This window comes from Gambusia affinis, linkage group LG13 (assembly GCF_019740435.1).
Source record: "Gambusia affinis linkage group LG13, SWU_Gaff_1.0, whole genome shotgun sequence".
In the NCBI taxonomy this organism is placed as follows: domain Eukaryota; kingdom Metazoa; phylum Chordata; class Actinopteri; order Cyprinodontiformes; family Poeciliidae; genus Gambusia; species Gambusia affinis.
The window spans coordinates 18,577,496-18,603,137 of record NC_057880.1 but is presented as its reverse complement, the minus strand read 5'-3'; the positions used below and the strand labels follow the sequence as shown (position 1 = coordinate 18,603,137).

The 25,642-nt window shown below is 37.9% G+C and overlaps 2 protein-coding genes across 3 annotated transcripts; one reads left to right on the top strand and one right to left on the bottom strand.

The window, feature by feature from the left end:
• Positions 1-919: 919 nt before the first annotated feature.
• slc29a3 (solute carrier family 29 member 3) lies at positions 920-7,035 on the top strand. Its single transcript, XM_044137224.1, has 6 exons — positions 920-1,060; positions 2,290-2,658; positions 3,005-3,087; positions 3,432-3,658; positions 4,832-4,994; positions 5,134-7,035. Exons 2-6 carry the CDS (start codon positions 2,347-2,349, stop codon positions 5,747-5,749), a joined length of 1,401 nt encoding a protein of 466 aa, XP_043993159.1. The 5' UTR covers positions 920-1,060; positions 2,290-2,346; the 3' UTR covers positions 5,750-7,035.
• LOC122842921 (prosaposin) lies at positions 6,853-15,173 on the bottom strand. Of its 2 annotated transcripts, XM_044137222.1 has the most exons (15): positions 15,010-15,156; positions 12,544-12,677; positions 12,388-12,462; positions 12,185-12,310; positions 11,609-11,806; positions 11,366-11,509; positions 11,229-11,285; positions 10,918-10,923; positions 9,451-9,609; positions 9,258-9,350; positions 8,962-9,145; positions 8,595-8,758; positions 8,431-8,511; positions 8,204-8,311; positions 6,853-7,437 (listed from the first exon to the last, which is right to left on the bottom strand). In XM_044137222.1, the coding sequence occupies exons 1-15, from the start codon at positions 15,041-15,043 to the stop codon at positions 7,399-7,401; spliced, it is 1,602 nt and encodes a 533-aa protein (XP_043993157.1). In that variant the 5' UTR covers positions 15,044-15,156; the 3' UTR covers positions 6,853-7,398. The 2 variants fall into 2 exon arrangements, with proteins under 2 accessions (XP_043993157.1, XP_043993158.1); XM_044137223.1 differs by lacking the exon at positions 10,918-10,923 and having other exon boundaries at positions 15,010-15,173.
• Between the last annotated feature and the right edge of the window lie 10,469 nt (positions 15,174-25,642).

Here is a 25,642-nt window from a genome sequence, read left to right as displayed (position 1 = left end):
CAGAAAGTAGCAGGAAGTTTTCTAGAATTTCTTGGTTTTCCACAGTATTGACTTTTGACCAAGTAAAACACAGTGGACTGACCAGCAGATGACATATCAAACTTTACACTAGACTTCAGCAACTTCTCCTTCTTGGAAATGTTTCAATTGGTTCAAATGAGAGATGTATGACCCATTTGGGTTTTTGTTACCTGGATTTGGAACAATCATTTAGTAATCATTCATTCATTCTGTAATTTTGGGCCCCTTGTGGACAAACTTGGATAATCAAAGTACGATATGTTTTACAACTGATGACACAGATGGGGCCCACCTGGTCCAACTATATGGATCATACTTGGGCAAATGCAAGTTTAACCCAGAAAATATGTCTATCTGGGACGCATATGGGTAGTTGCAGTTCTCGTCTTATGACTGATTCACAATCTTCCCAAATGATCTGCTGCCTACTTTTTTAGCAATTTCCTTTCGTGCCCAACTTGTCAAGAGTGTTAATATTGGTCGCAATTTCTGAAAAGCTAATGAAGAGGTATAATCATGAAAATCATTTTAATATATTACTTTTTGTTATAAATCTATATAATATATGAGTTTCACTCTGAATTGAATTACTGAATTTAAAAATCTCTTTTTAGTGCAGTGCTGAAATGCAGCTGCAAAATTTAACTCAATTTGTACTTTTATTGTAACACGCTGGTGCTTTTCACAATAAAAGCACCAGGTTTTACTTTTCGACGCACTTAAAAGTAAAAATAAGTCCCTCTTTAAATATTTTTATATAATGTTTTCCGTTTCCCATATTATGCAAACAGTTCTGCAAATAAATTTTGTTATTTTAAAGTTTGTGGTTTTTTTTGGTATTGTGTTTGTTAGTTTTTTTGTTTTCTAGCTCTTAAAACCGGAAGTGGAGTTGTGCTAATGATCGCAGCTGTTTAAAATCCCAGCTAGAAAATCAGGTAGAAAGTTAGTCAGCTGACCAGAGAAAGAACTTTGCTGCCAAATGAAGTTTTGTTTGCAGAGAAGACCTTCAGGTTTAAACTTCGGAGTCTCCAGGGATGAGGTACGTCTCGAAATACATTTTATTTACTGGTAACAATGTTTAGCAAGGCTCGGGTTAGCTAGCTTTGTTTGTAGCTTTTACTGTTTACCCTTTTTAATTATTCCCACTACACATATTGAAACTTTGTAAAATTCAGCAAATTAAAACAGTGTACTGGAACATAAACAAGAAAAAGTACTCGGTGATATCATATTTTCTTTTAGGAAATATATCGCTGTTATACGATCTATGACTAATAGTTTTTATGGCATTAGCATCATGTGAATATTAGTTCCTCTTTCCTCACCCCCTAAAATGCAAAATCAGCTTTTACTTTAGTATAAAAATAGTCAAAGCTTTTATCACATTTCAGGGAAAACCTGTTTTAATTCATTTTCTGACGAATTTCTGCAGCATTCTGGTCCTGCAGGAACATCCCATTAGCATTTTGCAGAAACACTGAAGAGGTGTAATGAAATTAAGGTTTTTAATTGAAGTCGGATTAATGAGTCAAACAGTCACATGCCTGATAAACACGGGATGTGAGAAACGTATGTCTGATGGAGGATTTGACTCCGATTAAATTGGCAGGTCATGACTCGAGTTATCAAGGAGAGAGAGACTAATACAGGTCTGTGGGAGAAAAGTGTCGCACTGATTTAACAGAAGTGAAAACTCTACTAATAGTGGGGTGGTGATAGTGCTGATAAAGGTACTCTATATGATTGTTTTGCATGCAGAGCCACTTAAAGGTATTTTTTCCAACAGCCTTTATTACAAGACGATGTTGGTTGTCAATTGGCCCTTATATAAATAAACTGAGATGATTTAAAATCTGAATATTTACAAAGAAGGAAGTCATGTACACAAGTACAAACTGCTACATTTTCTTCAGATCATCATCATCCTGTCTACTCTTCTCTGTTACTGCAGTAGAAACGTTATCTGCTTTACTTCATTAGGCAGTTGGGCTCTATTTGTTGTTTTTTTTTTATTGTGCTGATTTGTGTTGGTCTATCACAAATTCCCAATAAAATACACTGAAATTTGTGGATGTAATATGACAAAATGTGGAAAAGTGAAAAGAGAAAGTAATATAAAACAACAACATAGGGAAATTGTTGCGTAAGATTTTTAAAGGGATTTTGAACTCTTCAGCTCTTGTTGAAATCTCATTCTTACTGCAGTAACGTTATCTTCAGAATGACTCGAGTAATACTTTCTTCTTCTTCTCTCCTTTCCTGCCTTAGCCTGCCCTTTTCTCCCTTGTCTTCACCCTCTGAGTACCCTGGATCCTGCTTGTGAAGATGGACCACACACAACCTGTGCTTCCCAGCGTCAACTCATCCTATCTTCCACCTTTATATGATCAACAAAGTCTGACAGAGGATGAGGAGAGTGACGACATCAGTCCCTCTGCAACCCTTCTTCCTAAGATTTCCTCGGCGCCTCTGGCTGTGCGCTACAGTCCAGAAGATTCGTACAATCTGGTGTATCTCACCTTTTTTCTGATGGGTATTGGTTCCCTGCTGCCCTGGAACTTCTTCATAATGGCGAAGCACTACTGGCTCTACAAGCTAAGCAACAGCACTGACCAGAACGAACGCTCCAGTCTCGGTGTGAGTAGCGGATCTTCGAGTTTCTGATATGGTGTGTGAATATCATGTGACAGGATGATTGGACAAATTTCAAAGAAATCTCCTTTGAAATGTTGAAGGAAATTTACGTACAATAAGGCCTGCAGCTATTTCAATAGTCGATTAATTTTCATTAATCCAGTTAATTGTTTTAGCCCTACATACAATCAAGAGAAATAGTACATTTCAGTTGACTTAAACACTACAATAAAATAGTTATTTTCCTGTTCTCTCCCATTTCCTTTCTCATATTTTATTTGAAAACATGATCGTGTGCTTTGTTGTTCATAAAGAAGAGTTGTTGTTTTTTCTCTTCTTCTTTACACAGGACTACTTTGAAAGTTACCTCTCCATTGCTTCAGCTGTGCCTTCTGTGGTGTGCCTGATAATCAGCTACTTTCTTGTTAACAGGCTAGTACAAACTATACACACATGTCACATAGATTAAAGTAAATCTTTTTTCAATCATCCATTTCAAAAAGATTTACATTGTACTTTTCCACAGAAGTGTAAGAATTTATTTATTTTATTTTATTTTTTTACAGAAAGAAATGAAACCATGGCATTTTTATTCAGCCCCTCTTACTCTGAAACCCTTAAACAATCCAGTGCAGCCTATTGCTTTCTGAAGTTATGTAATTAATAAATAGATTCATCTCTCAGCTGTTATGTGAAAGACTCTAGTGTGCTGTTTTTTTGTTGTTTTTTTTTTTTTTAATCCCAGCAGCAACTCTCCTCTGATTGATTGCTTATAGGTTGTCTCCAAAGGTTCGAATCATGTCCTCCCTCATCGTGATGCTGTTGGTGTTCGTGGTGACCACGGTGCTGGTGAAGGTGGACGTCTCAGAATACAGGATGGAGTTCTTCGCCGGCACACTTGCCAGCGTTGCTGTGGTCAGCGGAGCCTCCAACATCTTCTGTGGCAGCATGTTTGGGATCAGTGGCTATTTTCCCATGAGGATCTCTCAAGCCCTTATATCAGGTTAGACTGCTGATGTTTTGAGTTGCCTGTGTAGCATCTACATCCATATATGTATTTATTACGATAAACCTTTATTTAACAATATAAAAAGCCAATTGAGATGAAGACCTTTGTCACAAGATGTCTTGGCCAAGAAAGGTAGCAGCACGTGTCATAAAGAACAAGACGAGTAGACACAAAAACGGATATTAAAAATATATAAAATGCAAACACTTTGACAATAAAGTGCGGTGTTTGTTACTGTAATACTTTAAAATGTAACAATTGTGGCAATTTTAATAATTGAAACATGAGAACTGTAGACAGAATTTCTGTTATTTATTTATTTTTTTATAAAGTATTGAGTTTTAGTTCAGAACTTGTTTCACTCAACATTTTCAGCATTAAATACATTTTGCAGATAGCTATATTTTTGTCTGTTTGATGATGGCATTGTAAAATACTAAGTCACATGTGATGATTAGATACTTGGAAGTAGCCTTTTTACCAAATGCCTTTTTTTTTTTGTTTTATTCTAGTAATTTCTTGGATGGCTACTTCGTACGTTAACCAATTCGTATCATAGCCAATATACAAATGTATATCAATATACCATCACTGGTCTTGATCTTGTTTCATTCAAATGCAAAGATGAAGGTTGACCAGCAGATGTTGCCATATACTTGTAAAAAAATAAAAAATACTTCTGAATTTCTACTATTTAAGTGTACGGTATATTAATTACATTTGTTGAATTAGATTTAAATAAGTGTTTGTTTATTGTTTTAAATCATTACTAAGGGACTCAGTTACGATTTTAGGCTTCATTTATTCATTGAACAGTGGCTCATCTATTGGTGGTTCCATTGATTATTCTGCAGAGCAGTTCAGCTACAGAATTACATAATTACTGAAATAATTATATTTCATTTTAACAATTCCTAAAGTTATAGGAATTGTGAATTTAATAAATAATAAAAGGCTTAATTTATTCAAAGTATCACGTTTCACCCATTTTCTTCCACCCCGGTCAAGTCACGGGAGTAAACTTTATCACATTCAACTTTATTTAAGTCATTAAATTTAAAATGTTGTTGCATTTTAAATGTTTTTTTGAAGTACATTTAAAATGTGCCTTGTACAAGGTACATGTTGCCTTGTACATGAACTTGTTTTTCTTTTGTTTTGTTTTAGGCCAGGCGATGGGGGGCACCCTGACTGCACTAGCATCGATAGTGACCCTAGCTGTGTCTGAGGACGTGACCACAGATGCTCTGTCCTATTTCTTGAGCGCAGACATCTTTATCCTGCTCTGCATTATCTCGTTTTTGCTTTTGCCAAAGTATGCATATTCAAGGTGAGAATAGTATTTCTCCTTTCACACTTTCATTTAGGAAAAAAAAACTTTCTACCTTTTCATTTGCTACATTGACAGCAAACATGCTTGAAAATGTAATAAATTCAACAAACGCTGGCACATCTTCTCTTCCTGTCAGGCACTATATGCTGGCAGCGACCGCCGTCAGCCCCGGGACGCTCAGTGAGGAGCGGAGTCCAGCAGGCGAAGTCCCTCCACTGCAGCTCATCATTAAGAAGGCCGGGGTGCTTGGCCTCTGCGTCTTTTATGTCTTCTTCATCTCAATCTCAGTATTCCCTTCCGTCTCATCGGGAATCCAGTCTATGAACAAGGACAGCGGCAGCCCCTGGGCAACAACTTATTTTGTACCTCTGACCAGTTTTTTCCTTTATAACGTGGCAGACTTTAGTGGCAGGCTGTTGACAGCCTGGGTGCAGACCCCTGGCCCCACCAGTCGGGTCCTGCCGGTGCTAGTGCTGGGTCGCTCCATGCTGGTGCCACTTCTCATGTTCTGTAACTACCAGCCACGGGACCACCTCCATACTGTACTGTTCCCCCATGACGTTTACCCTGTGGTCTTTAACTGCCTGCTGGGCCTCTCTAACGGCTACCTGGGTACCCTGCCGATGATCTACGGACCAAAGGTGGTTCCCCGGGAGCTGGCCGAAGCCACAGGCGTGGTCATGTCCTTCTTCCTCACTCTGGGGTTGGCTGTTGGATCTGCGTTTTCTGTTCTTATTGTCCACAGTATCTGAACCAAAGCCATATATAGCTTTGTAGTGAAGGAAAACACTACAGCCTTTACTTTCGCTGGACCACCAGCTGTCACTTCCTCTGTACCTCATTTGGTTTCCAGTGTCATCTCAACCCTACAGTAATTGGTGCCGATTCTAAGAACTGAAGCATTATGTGTGCAATTTGACATATTGCAGAAATTATACTCAAGATATGGAGGAGATAAATGTTTGGGGTAAGCAATAAATGAAACACTTGTTTATAATTTTGCTAAAATATGAACAATGTAAAAAGATTACCTGATGATGGGTTTAAAATGTAACCGTTCAGTGTGTAACACAAGTACCATTTTGCTGAAGATAAAAGGCCAAAGTTGCTTTTGTTTTAAGCAAACTTGATTCATCATTTCTATGGTGCTGGTTTAAAACACTTCCTGATATTTTGTCCTAATGCATCTTTGTAGTTAATTTAATTGATTAATTCAGCTTATTGTGAATTTGGAAGAACCATTTGTCCTTATTCTTCCATGTGATCTCAAGCTTTGAAACTTCTTCATTTAGTCATTTCCTTAGTGGTCATAAGGAAATGACTCCAGAAGTTAGTGCATATGTAAGCTAATCTTGCTGTTGAATGACCTTACGTGACCCGTCAACCCATTACCAGCTTTGACCGACATCTTCAGAAGGGGCTTTTTGCACATTGTGTACCAGAATTTCTCCCAAGGAAAAGGAACCAATCCCCTGGTATTAAGCAATTGCAAATTGTCTTAATGAACCCAACACAAGGAGTCCTTTATCTGCCAGCATGGTAGAATGTTTAAACCTGATCAGTACTTGTATATTTGGCAGATTTTCAGTTATTGTTTAACATGTGTAATCTTAGCATTTTCTAGTCATCTGATGGTACTCTCATCTTCTACAAGTATTGAGCAGACATGACACTGTTTTCACTTTGACTTTGTGAAACTTTGGAATTGGTATGTTTGAAATCATGTCTATCTGTATACTTAACTTTGGTAAGCAAAAATGCCACTAAGCATGACTGTACTTTTTTTTATATATATATTTGTAACATTTGTACAAAGTGTGATGACTCAAGGTTAATATGGAGACAATGAGAGCCATTTTGATTTGGAAATTACTTTAATTGATAAAGTCAAATCAACTGAAATGTTCAGTTGCTCAAAGCACATTTACAATTTTATGCATTGGAGTCAAATTTACAAAGATAAGAGTGCAAACATTGGGAGGTAGCCTCCACATATGCTCATAAAAACATCTACAAAATGTTTGAGATTCACCCATGATTGCTAAAAGATAATGACAAGCCAGTACAACAGTAATTGGTTCACAAGGTTGCAGTCAGTAAAGCTATAATGGTGGGTGTGAAATAAATTTAATCTGTCATTTCAAGCAAGCAATACAGAAAATTAATACAAAAATCAGACCTGACCAAGTTTCACATAAATGATGTCATCACCCCCCTCCCACCTTCAATCTCCCAAACTATAGAGAAAAGACAAAGCCAGTCCATTGCCATCATATTCAAAACATGAAGTTATTTTAGTCAGATGTCACAGCAGTTTTAGTCTTAGACAAAAAATTAATAATGGAAAGCAGCTCTAAAGTAATTTTCCTTTTAATTTCCATTTCCAGCTTGTCGTCATGCTCTATTCCTTCCACACATAACGTTTGCAGTGAGCCACAGTCTGAAAGACAGAAACAGGTTTAGATAGGCATCATAAATTGGTAATTATTTCCAGAAAACTGTCGGAGGCAAAATAGCATTTCTACAGAATAGTCAGAGGCTATTGCCAGCTTTCCTCTGGCTTTGATAGCATTTTATCATCCTTGATTGAAATTAGTGTTTTGCAAGTTAATTTTGGGTTCATCGACATCTGTGTTGTTTTTGTTTGCATGATTTCCTCCCATGCTAATTTAAATGGCATGAAATTAGCATAATTTTGGGTGAAATTTAAGAGTTTCTTTTAGGTGATGGTAAAATAGTTAGCCAATCTCCAAATTACTTTCGTACTCTACCACAGCAGCTTACTGTTCTTCCTTTCCCATCCAATTATGCATCATTTTCCTTAGGATGAAGATATTTTCTCCTGTATTACAAATTTACCAATCTGATCGATTGTTTTACTAATCAGACGGATTGGTAAAACAAGACATTTCATGCATATTATGATCAGACCTGAAGTTGAGAGCATTAATATCAAGTTGCATAATGTTTCTATGGCAACCTTTCATAGCATTTTTGCCCAGGGGATACAGGTTTAGCACAAATGGAACCAATTTTTATTTCAGTGTTAAATTATTCTGTAAAAGTTTATCAAAATGAATCAGTTATAACTACACCCAATTTAAGTTTTTTTCTAATCCAAGTAGTTTCATGGATTAACCAGAAAACAACATTCATGGCAGCCCAGTTTGACATGAAAGTAGTCTGTTGAAGATCTGTGTACTTACGCCGCACAGTTCCGCTGCTCCCTTGACCTTGCACCAGTAGTCAGGCCCCCGCGAGCACGCCAACATTTCTAGAAAACGACGGTTGGCTGCAGGGCAAGCTCCCATTTTCTGTAACAAAAGATGCAGATTTCAGACTCTGAATTTCCACATTGATGAAAATCCATAGAATATTTTATAGATCTGCCTATAAGTGCATCTCTTCCACAAAAGAGAAAACAATTACTTACCGTACACACAAAGTCTGGGTCGAGCATCTGAAGCAGCAGCTGGATGAGAACTGGCTCATACTGTTCAATCAACTGGTCACACTGCAGACAGAATCAAGGCATTACAACAGGATTAAGTTTGTGTGTATATATATATAAAACAGAAGAAGTTAACCACCACTCACCTCCGTCTTGTACGAGTCAGGCAGGAAGCTGCATACTTTCTTCACAGCCTCCTCAATCTCTTGTTCTGTGGCGTTCTTCTCCAGAATGCCATCGATGTAACTCACAGCCATCTTGCACACCTCACAGTAGCCGCCAACCTCAAAATGAGCCTTGTCCAGGGCAACTGAAACATTTATTTTCCATACCTTAATCCCAGTTTTGCACTAAACAGACCAATCTGCACTACACAAATAAGGGTCATACTAAAAAAAAAAAAAAATAATAATGGTAAGTCATAACATTACGACTATTTTCTTAGCATGGCTCCAATACGTCACCATAGCAACAAAGCAAGTAAGATGAATACATTTAGAAGCGACTATGTACCAATATATGCGCGGCTAGCATCGTTGCAGAGTCCCAGCACTGTGCAGACAGTCTTGGGGTCAACCTGCTGCACCAGCAGCTCAATGATGGCCTGGCCGTACGTCTCAACCAGGTCTTTGCACTGGGCAGTCAGAGAGGAGGGCAGAAATGTGCACACCTTCTCCACAGCCTGAACAACCTCCGCCTGAAACCATAAACAAGAGTCAGACACATTAAGGCCAAACACATACTGGATTTAGGCAGCAGGGCTGTTTAATTGAAGCTACTAGGAAGAAGAACTTGAGATTCATCCCCACCTCTGTTGCATGATCCTCCACTATGGACTCCAACTGCTTCATCACAAACTCACAGATTGCACAAGTTGGCGAATCACGGATGCGTACCATCGGCTGCAATATGATTAATGCTCAATTATGTAGAAATAGTGATTTTTAATTTTTTTTTTTTTATAAACCGAGAAATCATTAAAATCCACCTCCTGATACCCACCCTTGAAGCAGGAGCCTCAACTTTGGTGGCAGGGAAAAGCTTAGCAGCCACCATGGTTTTGGCAGCAGGGATGGCCTTTGCAGGCTGAAGGTCCAACATGGGGACGGACTTCTTCATTTCTGGACAGAAACCGGCAAGAGCACAGATCTCCTTTGGTTGCTGTGGAGAGAATTAAACCATTATTTTAGCATTCAGTGTCCTGTCTTCTGCAGCGCTGCCTTGAGGCATGCCGTTAGGAATGTGAACACGTCGTTACACAACACTGCCAGTCATGCACTACGCACGCAGTACAGACCACAAAACCAATCCAAACACCTAAGGCAGCCATCTTACCAGTGCCAAACACACCCATAGTGTTAAGAGTGTTTATAACTGGAGCACCAACTCAGAAACAGACAACTGTCCAACTGAAGATTAGTGCATCTCTCGGCACAATGTGCAGATCCACTTGAATATACAGGAGCATCTCACTGAAGAGGTCAAGGTCAGCAATCCAAATTTAAAAAGTAAAGCTTGTACTGCATAGATTACACACAGGGTGTCAATTTTCCTTTATGGATTTCAGCCAAAGGAAAAAAAAATAAATTAATTAAAAAAAAAACAACAACAAAAAACTCAAGCTTCCCAAAAAATTTTAACATTAGACCAACGCAGTAGGATTTTGTTACAGAAACTGTTCTGCTTACTTTGTGGTTTAAACAATGTTGGGGGAAGACCGCACTGGCGGTCAGTAAAACTTGTAAACCATGAAAGAAGAAGCTGAATGAAAGCGAATGCAGTGAGTCAATGACTCCCTGCAATCAGCTGAGTTGTCAAAAAAACCTTCAACCAGTTGAATTAACTGCATCATTTGATCACCAAAATCAGTTTTATTGCATACTTGACCCTCAATATGATTGATTGATTGAACTAACATTATGTGAATTGGCAGTTCAATCTGAATTAAAGCTGGCTGTTCGAAGTGCTGGAATGTTTAGTGGAATGAAAAAAAAAAAAAAAAGAGACACTTAAAAAGATCACCAAACTCAGTGCAATGTCACACTGATGTAATTCATGAAAGAGAAGCCCTGACCAAATAAACGGTGCAGCAATGGTCTTGCGTAATAGTCTGATTTTTTTTTGAGAAACTAGTTTTGGGTTTTTAAAGCAGCCACGAGCAATAATCAAAATGTAATTATCAAAATCACCATTACAAATGTAAACAAAAGTTTTACTTTTTGAATTTCATCATTAACATTTGAGATGCCCCTGCAGTGCACGACTGTGAAGCGAGTTAGGAAGCAAAAGAAACTTTTACTGTGGTCATTTAACGTGATGTTGAGTAGTTCCAAGGTGAACTGTTCAGATGTGTGAAGCAACTATTCTCATGCATCAGTGGCAAGTGTTAAGTGCAAAAAATGAACTTACCAAGAGCAAGTAAAAGAACTAGAGGTTAAAAGACAACAGGCTGAACACAGAGTGACCTACCTGTTCCTGGGGGGCAGCAAAAAAACAAAAACCCAGGGGGTAAAAGAGGGAAAGAACAGAATGACATGGATGAAGAGGATAAACATAAATGGGGAAAACAGGCAAAATTAATAAAAAGGAAACTTTTTAGAGGAATTCATACAGTGAAAAAAGCTAAACAAAAACAAATGAAGTTGCTGTTGGCACAAACATGGAATCAACAACCTCAAAAAAATAAAATCAGCCATTAGTACTGAGGTCTAAGCATTAGATTCATGTTACAACATGGGGGTTGGGGGGTCTTAAAGACTAAAGAATCCATGAGGACTCACCATGGACATCAGCTGCTGAACAACAGCAGGGCCGTACTGTCCTACGTACTGCTTGCACTGCAATGCGAAACAACAGTTCAAAGTCTGATTTCAGGTCATTTGGATTCATATGAAATAGACGCATTTTAAGTCTTTACCATATCAGACATGCCTGGTCCCAACATATCACACTGGTGCTCAATGTTCTGAATCAGGGAGTCGATGAAGGAGGTGTTGGCCTTTGCTTCTGCCTGAGCATCAGAGAAGAACTTGATGCAGTCTTGGCACACCACGTCACCCGTCTATTGAAGGAAAGATATTCAAAACAAGATTTTTTTTAAAAATAGATAAATAAATTGCAAGGCTTCTTTAGATGAGCAGAGGGGTGACTGCAAGAGTACCTGCTTTGGAGCAGGATATTCTGTATTCTGGGGATACAGGAGGTCAGGAACATTGAGCATGAAGGGTGCCACACGCTGGGCAAGGTCCACCTCAGGGATTTCATTGGACTTGAGCTCCTCCTGGTGCTCAAACCTGGCTAGGGACATCTGGGTAGATTTACACAAACCCATCGCGCCGCACACTACACCTGGATCCTCCTTAAAGGGGGAACAAAAAAACAAAAAAAAGGAAAATTATGGTAAGTGGCTTTATTTAAATTTAGCTAATTTTGCTCCATGTCTTGTTCTAGCAGGTGAGAGTTGAGAAGAGTAAAAGTAAAAATGCTTTTTGTCAGGGTTGTGGGTTGCACAGTGAGTGCTCTGTTCCCCTTCAGATTTAGATTCACTTCCTCATCAATGGCCCCTTTTTAAGCAGAGTGCACTTTGTCCACACAGCTGCTTCTGTTCCTCCCACCCCATCTACTCCACGTCAATGAGCAGATTGACTTTTATTTACCCAGTTAAATTGATAAACTTTAATACAAAATAGTATAACATTTAAATTAAAAGAATTATATTCAGAGCAATGCTGCTTACCAGTTCCCCAGTGATGATCCCAAGGAGGATGGGGTAGTAGCTGTCCACTATCTCCTTGCACTCGGCCCCCAGACCCTGATCAGGGATGAGATTACACGCCTTCTCCAGATACCCAAGAATTTCCACCTGCAATAAAAACATCCAGCGATGCCTTTAAATCTCAGCAAAGACTGAAGAAACTCTGTATTTTTGCCTCATTTTACCTCAGTTGCATTGTCTTTCAGCAATTGTCCAACCACCATCAATATTTCTTTACACATGTCACATGGTACCGTTTTCTGGAGAAAAAGTGGCAAACATCTTAGAAAACACACCATATATAGAAATGGACAGAAAAGTCCAAACTATAAAAATCTTACCATCTGAGGTTTGTTCCACACATTTTGCTGGCAGTGAGTAAAAGCTTTACACAGCGATGCCGTCTTTAAGCTCTGGCACCAGTAGGGGGGGCCGCGGGCACACTGCTCAGTGCCCAGCAGAGGTGTTGCTACAGCTGAAAGAGACAATAAATTAGGCAAGTCAAATTTCACATGTCCAGCACTATTCTAGAAATCACAATCAACTACAAAACAAAACAAAAGAGTTAGGTTTCTGCCATTGTATTCAATTATTTAAAGACAAACACACAAGAGAACAGGTTAAGGAGATTTATTCTGTCTGGGTTTTTTTCTAGTGAAGTAAGATTTCTTTGAAACAAGGACTTTAGACTTGGAATGTCAGTCAAAAGTTCCAAGAGATCGTTAACGCACTTTCAACTGCGATATTGCTCAATAAGATTGACAAAAAGCAAAAAAAAAACAAACTTAACTTTAAAATAGCCAGCAGATAAGTCTCATAGCTCACCGTCTAACCAACATGACTGTGCTGCTGTACATGCCAAATGCAAAGCCAGGGCCAAATACATTTCCTGAGGTTTGACTTTAGAAACTGCTTCTGTAAAGTGCCACACACTAAAACTGGTCCCTCCAAGTTTAGCAATCCCTTAAAAAGAGTTGAATCCTAATGTTGTGCAAGCTGCTCAATGAAGCTTAAAGTATTTCCTCTGTATGCAAATAACTTAGCAAACTGTTTTTAAATCATCTTGCATAAGACAGATATCAAAACCTATTTGTATGAATTGCTAATATGATTAGTTTATATTCTTGTGGCCTTATAAAACAGCAAAGAATGGTTTCCAAAAAATATATCAATGCAAAAGTAAATATGCATGTCCCTGTTGAAAAGGAACATTTCAACTGGAACAATGAAGTGATACTTATAAAGCAGAAGTGGTAATTAAGTCCGGCAAATAAAGGTCATGCCTTTCATACACACACAAAAAAAAAAAAAAAAAAACCCAACAACTAAGTTCTTGATTTTAGTGAACTGAAAACAGTTGTGTGGAAAAACACCAGAGGCTGCTTCATTTAAATTTTTCAGATCTTTATCAACTTCAACACTTCAGACCTAAATTTGGACATGACCAATTACTCTTTAATAAAATAAACTAGCTCATGATAACACAGGACAAAATGTGGTTTTGTCTGATAATTACTAATGGTGCAACACTCAAACCTGCTTCAACAGAAAACTCTGATCTTCCAGCGCAGAGAGGGCAGGGCCCCTCCCATCCACTTGAGTCACATGAGCAGTCAGACAAAACAAGCTGTTCCCAGGCAAACTAACTGTTTGAATGAGGCCAGCTTTCAGCACATGCTTTAGAATTGCCATAATTTTTTTATAAGCATGAGAGCACAGAAACTACTTTCATAGGTTTATGGCCCTTAAGAAGAAAATGCACCAATTTTTTTTTTAAATAGCTGTAAATTGCAATCAGATTGCACCAACTTTAACAAATAGCCTGGCTCAATGCAACTAAAATACAAAGTAAAGAAAAGATGTTAACATAACGCCAAAATCTAGGAATGTCCTGGAAGACAAGAAAGAATGTTGAGGAGCATAGGGCATTTTAGACTCGTTAATCACAAGATAAACTAAAGATAAGCACTAAATACACAAGCCTGAAAAAGAATTTTAAAAAATGCTTGCAGTCTTTATGCAATCTTCAGCACCGACAAGATACAAATACATTTTATTCACTTCAGGTCCATATGACCTATAACACAGCAGTAAAATAGCCTTGTTTCAAAGTTTCTATTAGAAATTATTTGTTGCAGTGACCCATTTATATCTGGTACATTGACAGAGGGTCATATAGTTATCGGCTGACGAAAATGTCATAGGTCAGAAGCTTAAAACGAAAGAATAAAAAAAAAAAAAAAGAAATAAACGCACCCGGAAAAAAAATATATCTGAAAATGTTCCAAAATACGGAAATGTTAGTAAAATGACAAACTGTAAATTGCTCGCGTTTAAAAACTATTCGAATAAAAAGTAGTCTAAACTGAAGGTTAATCCAAACAAAGAAAGGTCACAGGAAAATAAAAATAAAAAAACTCCAAACATAGCTTAAACCCGTTAGCTTAGCGAGAAGGCTAACATTAGCTGTGAAACTGAAAGGCCAGCGAGCGGATAAAGTGTAAACCTCAAAGAGAATTTAACGTATAACTAAAGACTACTTATTTTATAGCTTGAAAAAGGAATGTTTCCAACAGTTTAAGCTCATCTTTGTTAACAATAAAACAACCCTGATATCCAGGGCGTTTGCCCTTTAAGTTAACTTGTTTATCAAAGCTAACAACACATGAAACGCTTCCGCGTCCTAATCATCAAACGCACTCAGTTAAAAAATAAGAAATATTATTGTAATCCGAGAATAGCCAGAATTCAGAGATAAAATAGTCCAAATACAATTTCTAAGTTCAGACTTGTACGTTGATTTTTACCTGAGGACACGAAGAGCAGAGTTAGTAGCAGCATGACTGCGTTGTTTCCAGTCGGTTTGTGTTTGTCGGCGGTTGAAGGAGGAAACTGCAGAACGGGAGCTGAGCTCAATCTTTTATGATGGCTCACAGTCAGCTGACTCAGGCATGTGATCCTCAGTCAGCAATTGATGAACACGATGTCAAAGATCAACAATTTGTCAACGTTTCGGAATCTAAAAATGTCTATTACTGCACAGCTCTGTAATTGATTAGATTTTATTTGATGTTGAATATTAAACCATCCAATATTTTCACATTACAGGGCAGGCATTTTCTGGAAAGGGACATTTGGAGGCTCTGATGGCCTTCCTCATCTGGCATCACTGGACTATTTGATCTTATGCATTAATAATTTCACCACAATGGGTGAAATAATGAATATGTTTTCAAATCTATCTATCTAGATAGATTTGATAGATAGATCTGTGAAGAACTATATATATAAATTTATATAGATATAGATGAGCACAATAGATCTAACTACATAGTTAGATCTATCTAGACAGATCTGTCTAACTACATAGATAGATCTATCTATCTATCTAGATAGATCTAACTACATAGACAGATCTAGATAGATCTATCTATCGAGATAGATCTAGATAGATCTATCTATCGAGATAGATCTAGATAGATCTATCTATCGAGATAGATCTAGATAGATCTATCTATCGAGATAGATCTAGATATATCTATCTATCGAGATAGATCTAGATATATCTATCTATCGAGATAGATCGAGATAGATCTATCTATGAGATAGATCGAGATAGATCTATCTATGAGATAGATCTGAGATAGATCTATCTATGAGATAGATCTATCTATGAGATAGCTCTATCTATCTCTCGAGATAGATAGATAGATAGATAGATAGATAGATAGATAGATAGATAGATAGATAGATAGATAGATAGATAGATAGATAGATAGATAGATAGATAGATAGATAGATAGATAGATAGATAGATAGATAGATAGATAGATAGATAGATAGATAGATAGATAGATAGATAGATAGATAGATAGATAGATAGATAGATAGATAGATAGATAATCAAATAACAAGGTGATTTCTATTATCCACCCATTTACTATACATATTTTATAGCATAACAGACTCTATGGGGATGGATCATTTAAAGAGATCAATTACGTGTCATATTTGTGAACTTTAGGAGAAGCCGGAGTACCCGGAGACAACCAATAAACAAGACAAAGACGAGATGAGGAGACAAGACAAGAAATGTAGAGATGAGATTAAATTGCACAATTGGGGGAAAGTTTTAGAGCAGTGGTCTCAAACTCTGGTCCTGAAAGGATGGTCTACTGAAACTTTTAGATGTCTCTCTCCTTCAGCACACCTAACTCCTATACTCGTGTATCATTTCTGTAGAGCTTGACTGCATGCTAATGAGGCAGTTTTGCCATTTAATTCAAATGTGTAGGACAATGGGCACATCTAAAAGCTGCAGGACTCTGGCTTTTGAGGACTGCAGATTGAGACCATTACTTTAGATACTTTAGTCAATTGCAAGGAGTGTTGGTGGTTGAAGGTGGCAGAGAACCATCTTTTGGCATTTGGACATGCCTTATTATACGGGCATGTTGCACTTTGATGATATTTGCCGGGTCAGGCTTAAAACTGGGACTAGTGTCAAGACTGGTACCAGCGTCAAGACTGGTACCAGGGCCAAGAGGGGGACAAGTGTCAAAACTGGGACAAATGTTTAAAACCCTGCAAGAATCACCAACTTTGGGAGGTGGCTTGGGTTTCCTAAATTTGCCTTGGATGTATTGTACATCCAGCCCCCTGTCTTCAGCCTTCTGCAGTTCAGTCTTCATATATTCCTTAATTGGGTCTGAAACAGTAGTGAAACTGTGATGAAGACTCCGCTGTTCTTCCATGTCCGTGTTTTTCTTATATCTCTCTTTGCCATGCTTCTCTGCCGCCATTCGAAGGTTGAAGTTGGAACAGTCGAGGGTGATTTGACGTTTTTGTTGGATCTTTTTTTCTTCTTCAGCCGCATACAACTTGTCAGCCTCCCTCATTTCATAAAACCTTTTTCTGTTCTTCTCCTTGTCAGTTTGTTTCCCCTCTAGTTTCTCTCTTGCTCTGTAAGCATTTTCTTCCAAAACAGATTTTTCCCTTGCAGCCCTTCTCTCCTGTTCGTCCTCCGCTCGCTTTTTTTCTTTCATCCTCCTTTGTGACTCGAGTTTGCTGACTCTATCCTCTGTTGATGCTAACCTGGAAGCTTCCTCATTTTTTATTTCTACCAGCTTGTTATACACAGTTTGGATCTTCACCTGAGTCTCTCGTAATCTGTCAGCCTTATGCTTTTCTTGATTTCTAGAGCTTGAGAGAAAATCCCCCCAATTCACTTGGTCTTCCTTGCGAGATTTTGCCACCTGCTCCATTTTAGAGCGTATTTGCTTTTTAGCATTTTGCTCAACGCAATTCCTTTCCCTTTCCCTCCATTTCGCTCTGTCCTCATTTTCCTTTTGGTTTATGTATGCATCTCGGAGCATAATTTGCCTTGTCTCCTCTTGTCTAAGTAGTCGTTTCTGCTCTGCCATTTGTTTATTTTCACGCATCCGACCAACATAAGTGTCGGCATTAGCCCGTGTGGTCTGTTTCCGTTTAATATCCTCATTTTTAATACGTTCATCAGCCTGGTTGTTCCAAGAATTGATCTCCCCACTTTCTTTTGCAAGTTTTTGTGCCTCTGTCCTCTTGTCTCGTTGATATGCTGCCAACACCTTGTTGTATTCTTTTATCCCTTGCTTATTGAGTTCTCTGTTAAAATTCTCCACGGCCTTGTCTCGTTGCATTATTCTGTATTTGCTCTCTTCAATGAGGGCACGTTTTTCTTGTTCTTTGAATGTCCTTTCTTCTTCAGCAATGCGGTCAAATCCTTGCTCTATTGCTAGTTTCTCTGCTTCTTTCTTTGCTACGTGTTTAGTGCGTTTTGCCTCCAAAATGGCAAATTTTGGTCGCAAGCGATCAAAATTCTTTTGGCAATTTTCACCGACAAGATTATGTGCTCTTGACATTTGCTGAATTGTATACCAACAGTATGATGGTAGGATGACTGTATTTCTCTCCATTTTTTAGTGAAAGTATTTCACAATAACCAGAATCCGAAGGTTCTTTACACGAAAAACAGGTCTATGTTAAATCCAGCAATGTCTAATTCCTGTCAATCCAAGAAACTCAGCTCAGAGACTGGTTCCAATTCAGTGTGTACACTTCACCGCAATCCAAAGTAGAATGAATTGCAGTGAAATTGAGTTCATTGAAGTGGCTCAGAACCGGCATCACAGGATTAGACTTTGTGACATCATTATGACACATGACATCATCAGACTAACATCTGTTCAATGATATTACAAATTTGCATTCCACATCCAGGAACAATTTCAGAATTAAAGGCATTCTTCATTAATTACGTCTGCCGTTACTTCCTCTCCTTGGGCTGCCAACTTATCGTGGTGGAGGGGTTTGAGTGCCCCAATGATCCTAGGAGCTATGCTGTCTCGGGTGCATTGTGTAATGGTTGGCAGCCGAGGGAGGGAACCCTGGCGGTCCAATCCTCGGTTGCAGAAGCTGGCTCTTGGGACGTGGAATGTCACCTCCTTGGTGGGGAAGGAGCCGGAGTTAATGTGTGAGGTCAAGAGATTCCGAATTTTAAAATGAATGCTACCTCTGCGTAGTATATTGAAATATTAAACTAATCAATGTAGATTTTTGTTTATTTATTTTGTTTTTGTTAAAAAATACATATGTTGTTTGTTTTTTAAATTAATATGGCAAAAATTGGTCGGGACTATTTTATATCCCTTGAATATTGGTCGTGACATGTCACGACCGTCCATACCCAAACCTACGCCCATGGGTCGAGGTGAGACCGACTATTTCTAGCCGGAATCTCTTGGCTAGAAAGGGTGAGAAGCTCAGTCATCCGGGTGAGACTCATAGAGCTGCTGCTCCTTCACATCGAGAGGAGCCAGTTGAGGTGGCTAGGGCATCTGGTCAGGATGCCTCCTAGACGCCTCCCTGGTGAGGTGTTCCGGGCACGTCCCACCGGGAGGAGGCCCCAGGGAAGACCCAGTACACGCTGGAAGGACTATGTCTCTCGGCTGGCCTGGGAACGCCCTGGGATTCCCCCGGAGGAGCTGGAACAAGTGGCGGGCCTCCCTTCTGAAGCTGATATCCCCGCGACCCGACCCCGGATAAGCGGAGGAAGATGGACGGATGGATGGATGGATCCTTTATTAATTCAAATTCAAAATTCTAATGTCACTGAAAGTACAGAGATACTCCAACGTGCTGCAACCCTGAGCAGCACAATTCTAGAAACAAATATTAATTACCTGGAAGGAAATTTTAGGAATGCCAATGACTAAATTTATTGTTTTAATTACAATGACTGAGTGTTCAATGAGTTTGTATTTTTGTGTTTTGTTTTGTTTTTTATGTAAAACATAAAGCAACAATTATATAAAAAATCTTTTTTGAAATTTTATGTTAGAGTTACATACCCCAGTTATAACATGCTTTAAATATCGGCCTAAAGCCATTTGCAGCATGTCTTCACCCTCTCTCTGCTTCCTGTTTCCTGTCAGTTTATTATTCATTTTAAAATCCCCCAAGTGCCAAAAAATCTTAAATTAATCAAATATATATTTTTTATTATGATTATTAAATTTAAAAAAATGTAGGTCAAGTTTATTAGCATAGCTGTTTACAGTCCTTTACACCATAAAAACATAAAACTGTAACCAATGATGGATCAAGCAATAAATATCATTTTTCAAAAGCTATCATCAAAATGATTGAGAAAATATAGATCAAATATATTTATCAATGGTCCAGTTATGGATCAAAGGCAATTCTAAATAGGTGATAGACAGCAGGCTCAAATTGTGGCAGTGACATCTATAGAGGCACTTCCAGTAACACCTGCCACAAACTGCCAATATCTGCCACGACCTGGCACAGGTTGCTGGTCAACCTGGCACAGACTGCCACTATCTGCCATGACCTGCCACATGCTGCCACGACCTGCTACAGGTTGCTGGTCAACCTGGCACAGACTGCCACTATCTGCCATGACCTGCCACGACCTGCTACAGGTTGCCAGTCAACCTGGCACAGGCTGCCACTACCTGCCATAACCTGCCACAGACTGCCACTACTGCCACAAGTTGCAATGGCTGCAAAACTTAAGAGGAAATGCAAAAGAAAAATGTTCCCTTTGTCCCCTCTGGCTCTGCTCTGTAGATCCAGATCCATTGGTTGTTTTTGTTTTCTTCTTTTTTCTCTAAATAACATCATTCATATTAAATCTCACATAGAAGCTACAGCATGTGTCACCAAATCAGTGATGGATGTATGCATGTCTTTTTTTGGGGGTTCAAAATAAAATAATTCACACTCAGTCTGACATAAAAGCTGTGGCATACATCACAAAAGCTAGAAGCTGCCGTTATTAAGCTGTGGCAGGTCGTGGCTGCCATGACCTGCAGCCTGTCTTGGCAGCAGGTCGCGTTTTTAAAAGGTTTTGTTGGCTCTAGAGGCCTTTATTTGAAAGCAGTTTGACAGGAAAGACATGTGGCAAATGTTGCCGGGCAGGGAATTGAACCTGTGACCACCAGCATGAGGACTAAGGCCTCAATATATGGGGTGTGCTTTGCCCCTCCGCCACCACAACACCCCAGGTTATTTGTTCTTTTCTGGCCAAGGGGACAGAGGAATGTTTACTTGCCTTACACTGTTAGACTTTTTATTGTAATTTTACAGTACCTTACTGGCAACACTGTTGCCAGTAAGTTACTGTAGTTGCCATTCTACAGTAACTTACTGGCAACTTACTGGCAACACTGTTGCCAGTAAGTTACTGTAATTACCATTCTACAGTACCTTTACTGTCATCATATTTCACAGTTAATTTTTACTGTGAGTGTGCTTTGCAGTTATAACTGCTTTACTGTAAATGTAGTTTATAGCATAAAACTGTAAATGTATTTTATAGTAAAGCTGGTCTACTGTAAACTTATTTCACAACATAATGTCAGTTTTACTGTAAATTAAAGTTTACATTTTTTAATACAAGAATATTTTACCATAAACCGAAAAATTTCCTAAAAGAAATTTTAGTCCAAGTACTGTGAATAAAAACAGGTATTTATTTTCAGCAGATTTGTTGAAATAAAATCCATTTATATATTCACAATGTCATAAAGAACAATGTCACAATACAATATAATGTCTGAAACATACAAATTTTATGTACCATATCAGGTATGCACCAACATGAACACGTATATCATTCAAATGGTGAACAGTCAAAAACCAGCAGAGGCTGCATTGTCAGAAAGCAGTTAACAGTAGCTTAAATGTGCACTGTTACACAATACATCACAAAAACAGTGCAAGTGTGATAATGTACTGTATGGTAGGCATTCATATCAATAAATATTGTTATATCAGATGCATTTCCTACATCAGAAGAACTTTTATTCTATTCGTCAAACAAAATCAGTGAGATCCATCTTGTGGAAGCTGAACTGTAAAGAATAAGACAGACGATGTGGGAGGTCATGAGATGGTCAGGAAGTTATCTACATTTTCAAATCGACAGGAAGGCTGACAAATTAAGCTGAAGTGACAATGTCCAAATGCATAAAATCATTGGCATAAAGCAGCATTAAGGTGATAATTTGTTTTAAAAAAAAATCAATTGCACTGAAGTGATAATAGAAGCTGCATAAAGAATGAGCAGGACTGGCTTCACTTCAGGTTTTTGGATTGTTTATGGCAAAAGCAGTCAGTCAGTCTTCACTAATTCAAACGATTGCGTACTGTATTGAGACCCTGCAAATGTCTCCAAGGAGACGATGAAATACAACATGTCATAACAATCTTTTTAGTCATTTTGTTGGTGGACAATAAAGACAATAAAATAATAAACATTTGGTAAAATGCTTACCTAGTTGGAAGTCCTCTATTCAAATTCAGCGAGTCGTTGAAGGAAGGTGTTGATCCGGGAGTTGACACTGACTACTTTCCTCTTGACAAGACTTCCCGTCTTGCGGCTTGTACTGACTTTGGCTGTGCATTTGGTACCAACATCTGGATTGATCCTCACAAAGAATCTTTTAGCAGAAATAAAATATATTAATTGTATTTTTTTAAATGAAGACATACAATACAGCAATCAGCTATGGTTCTTCATCATCAGTCAAACTGTCATTAAATTTAATTCATAAATGGCTTGGAGTAGAGTACTTACCGTTGTATCATCTCCAGCAGGTGGATGCTGACTCCTGATACTCCAGATTGAAGTCATAATATGACCTAAAAAAGACAGCAAGGACGCTGGTAAAGTCATGTAGTTGCTCAGGCTTGAAAAATACCTTCTCCTCCATACTGACCATCCACCGGGTTGCAGACATCAAGCTATTTCCTAAAATAGACAAACCCTTGTCAGGCTAACGCTAGTGAGTAAAAGTACAGACTACCATAACTATTACATACATTGCTACAAAACAATTATAGTGATAGAAAATATTCCTCTTACCAAGCATGATTACCCTTGGTGTTGTAGGTAAGGTCATTTCCATCTCAACAGACATCTTGGTGGAAGATACCTTTAAAACATAAAAGGAAAACTCTTAAATATGAATTACTGGTAGTAATTTATATTTAAAGGGCCAGTTCACCCAGATTACAACAGGTTTTTGAGAACCTCACCCCAGAGACTAGACTAGACTTTACCCCTACATCCTGCTACCACTCAGAAACAACGGATGTGAATGACAGTTTGTGAGGCTAAATGCATTTTTGAAAGCATTACATTCCACAAATACAGTATCTGAATGGCTAAGTACAATATGGGTTAATGAAATGAAATGTTTGTGATTTGGGTGAATTGATACCTTTAACAAATTAATTGAACAATTCTGATTTAAGATGTGTGTTTTAAGTTAAGAGTCGATATAAAATTACATCAACCAAGATGAAGATTGAGTCCTCTTTTTCTTCAAAATGTTTTCTTTTTCTCTGACGGAAGTAGGACATTGCTCTATTCCACAACGCAACTGATAATTAGCTGTGTGTTGATGTTTCTTCACATGACTACAAAATTCTCTAAATTATGAAGTACAAATACTGCAGAATTTACACCTGTACATAATTGCACCTGTTAGTACTGACTTAACTTTAAATTTGCAAGAGCATGGTTTAAACAGGTGAACAGTCCTTATATGTAACCAGGGTTGGAAATTAACTTTTTTGTCCACCTGCCACTGTGGCTGAACCAACTCAAAAAATAACAGAAACCACTTGAATGTTTTCCACCTTTGTCCTCATTTACAGACTCTTATACACTATGTTGGAGATGTAATGGTACTTTAGCAGGCTAACTAGCTGCAGCAAGCTCAAAGTTATAGATTAGGTTAGCTGCTCCTCTACATTTCCAGACTATTTTGTGGCTTCAAATATGTTTGAAGAGCTGTCTTCTTACCTGTTGTCTTGTCTTTTCAAGAGTTGAAACTATGTTAGCACTCAGCAGGACAGAACTGCACAGCCACTTGGAGGGAAAAAGCTAGGGAGTTAAAAAAAAGTCATCTGACAAAAAGAAAAAAACAGAACAACGTTAGAATTCATCCTTGTTGACCTAGCTAATCTACACTCTTAACATTTGGTTTAAACAAATGAACAGTTATTAGATTATTTTATTATCTAATAAAATAATTAGATAATTAGTTTTTTTTTTTTTAAAAAAAAAGGGGGATAAATTATCAGTTAACGTTATATTGTTCGACAAAGGATGTAACAACAATGCTAACAGACACTCAGCACTGAGCTTATCTCAACCCAAAGCTAGTCGTTCGAGGAAGATTTAGCGGCAAAAGTCAAGCTAAAACCTTCGGTAAAATTAGCACCTTAGCTAACGTTAATTCCGAACCAGCTCAAAAAATAACACCATCATATTTTTCTATCTTTCACCTCATGCTAAGTTATAGCATTACAGCATGATGCTATAAGTTACGTTAGCTCCATCTAAAATGTACATATCCAGATTAGGTTTTGGCTTCAAACAGTTTTCTAAGAAGTGTTTTTTTACCTGTATTGCGAAGAGCTGAAGCAGTGTGAGCCCACAGCACGGCGACAGAGCTGCACTTGCACTTGGACGGAAAAAGCTTCGGAGTTTAAAACAAACGTCATCAGAAAAACGTTGGAAGCGAAGCCACCCTTGATGACGTAGCTAGATAAACTGCATATTAATATTAGCTAGGATGTGAAAAAAACAAAAGTACATGCTCTCTTTCTGCCTTAAAAATATGTTAACCACTAAAGGAGTAAAAATACAGAAACAGGGAACCACGATGAAACATCTATGATGACCGTTGGAAATCAAATAGAATTCTTACATGGCCAGCGCAAAGACATTATAAGTGCAGTATCACTACTGCAATGTGTAAACAGTAAATTACGGCAACTTCAAAACATACAGTAAGTTAATGTAATACTATGTACTACACCCATAATGCAATGCAAATTACAGTAACTAATTGTAAAGATGTTTTATGTTAGTTTTACTGGGCATTTTGTGGTATTTAGCTGTAAAAAATACAGTAAAGGCTAACAGTGCAAGACATTATAAATACAGTACCACTACTGCAATGTGTAAACAGTAAAATACTGCAACTTCAAAACATACAGTAAGTTACTGTAATACTATGTCCTTTACCCATAATGCAATGCAAATTACAGTAACTAATTGTAAAGATGTTTTATGTTAGTTTTACTGGGCATTTTGCGGTATTTAGCTGTAGAAAATACAGCAAAGGCTAACAGTGTAGTTGAGCTTATTTTAATGCTCAGTTTGACTCCTCACAATTCAGAATTAGATTTGATTTATTGTCATTGTACAGTAAACTGTACAAAAAAATGTAACTGAATTTTTGCATTCACTACTTGCATTCACAATGCAAGTAGTGAAGAAACTCTCTCTCTTTATCTTTCTCATTTAATCTCACTCTCTCTTCCTTTGTCTCTCTCTATCTTTCAAAAATCTGGGGTTTTTCCACTTTTATTTATTTTTTTATTTTTTGTCAGCACAAAATGGACTCATAAAATGCCCATTGTTCAATAAGTGAAAAAGATATATTCATTAATCAAGTTTATTTGTATAGCATATTTAAGCAACAAGGCAGTTCAAAGAGCTTAACATCAAAAATACATAAAAATACAAAATCATTGAACACTCAGTCATTATAGTCTAGTATTCCTAAAATTTCCTTTCAGGTATTTAATATTTATTTCTAGAATTGTGCTGCTCAGGTTTGCAGCACGTTGAAGTATCTCTGTACTTTAACTAAGATTTGAATTTTGAATTTCAATTAATAAAGAATGATGCCTTTAATTCTGAAATTGTTCCTGGATGCGGGATGCAAGTTTGAAATGTCATTGAACAGATGTCAGTCTGATGATGTCATATGTCATAATGATGTCACAAAGACTAATTCTGTGATGCCAGTTCTGAGCCACTTCAATGAACTCAATTTCACTGCAATTCATTCTACT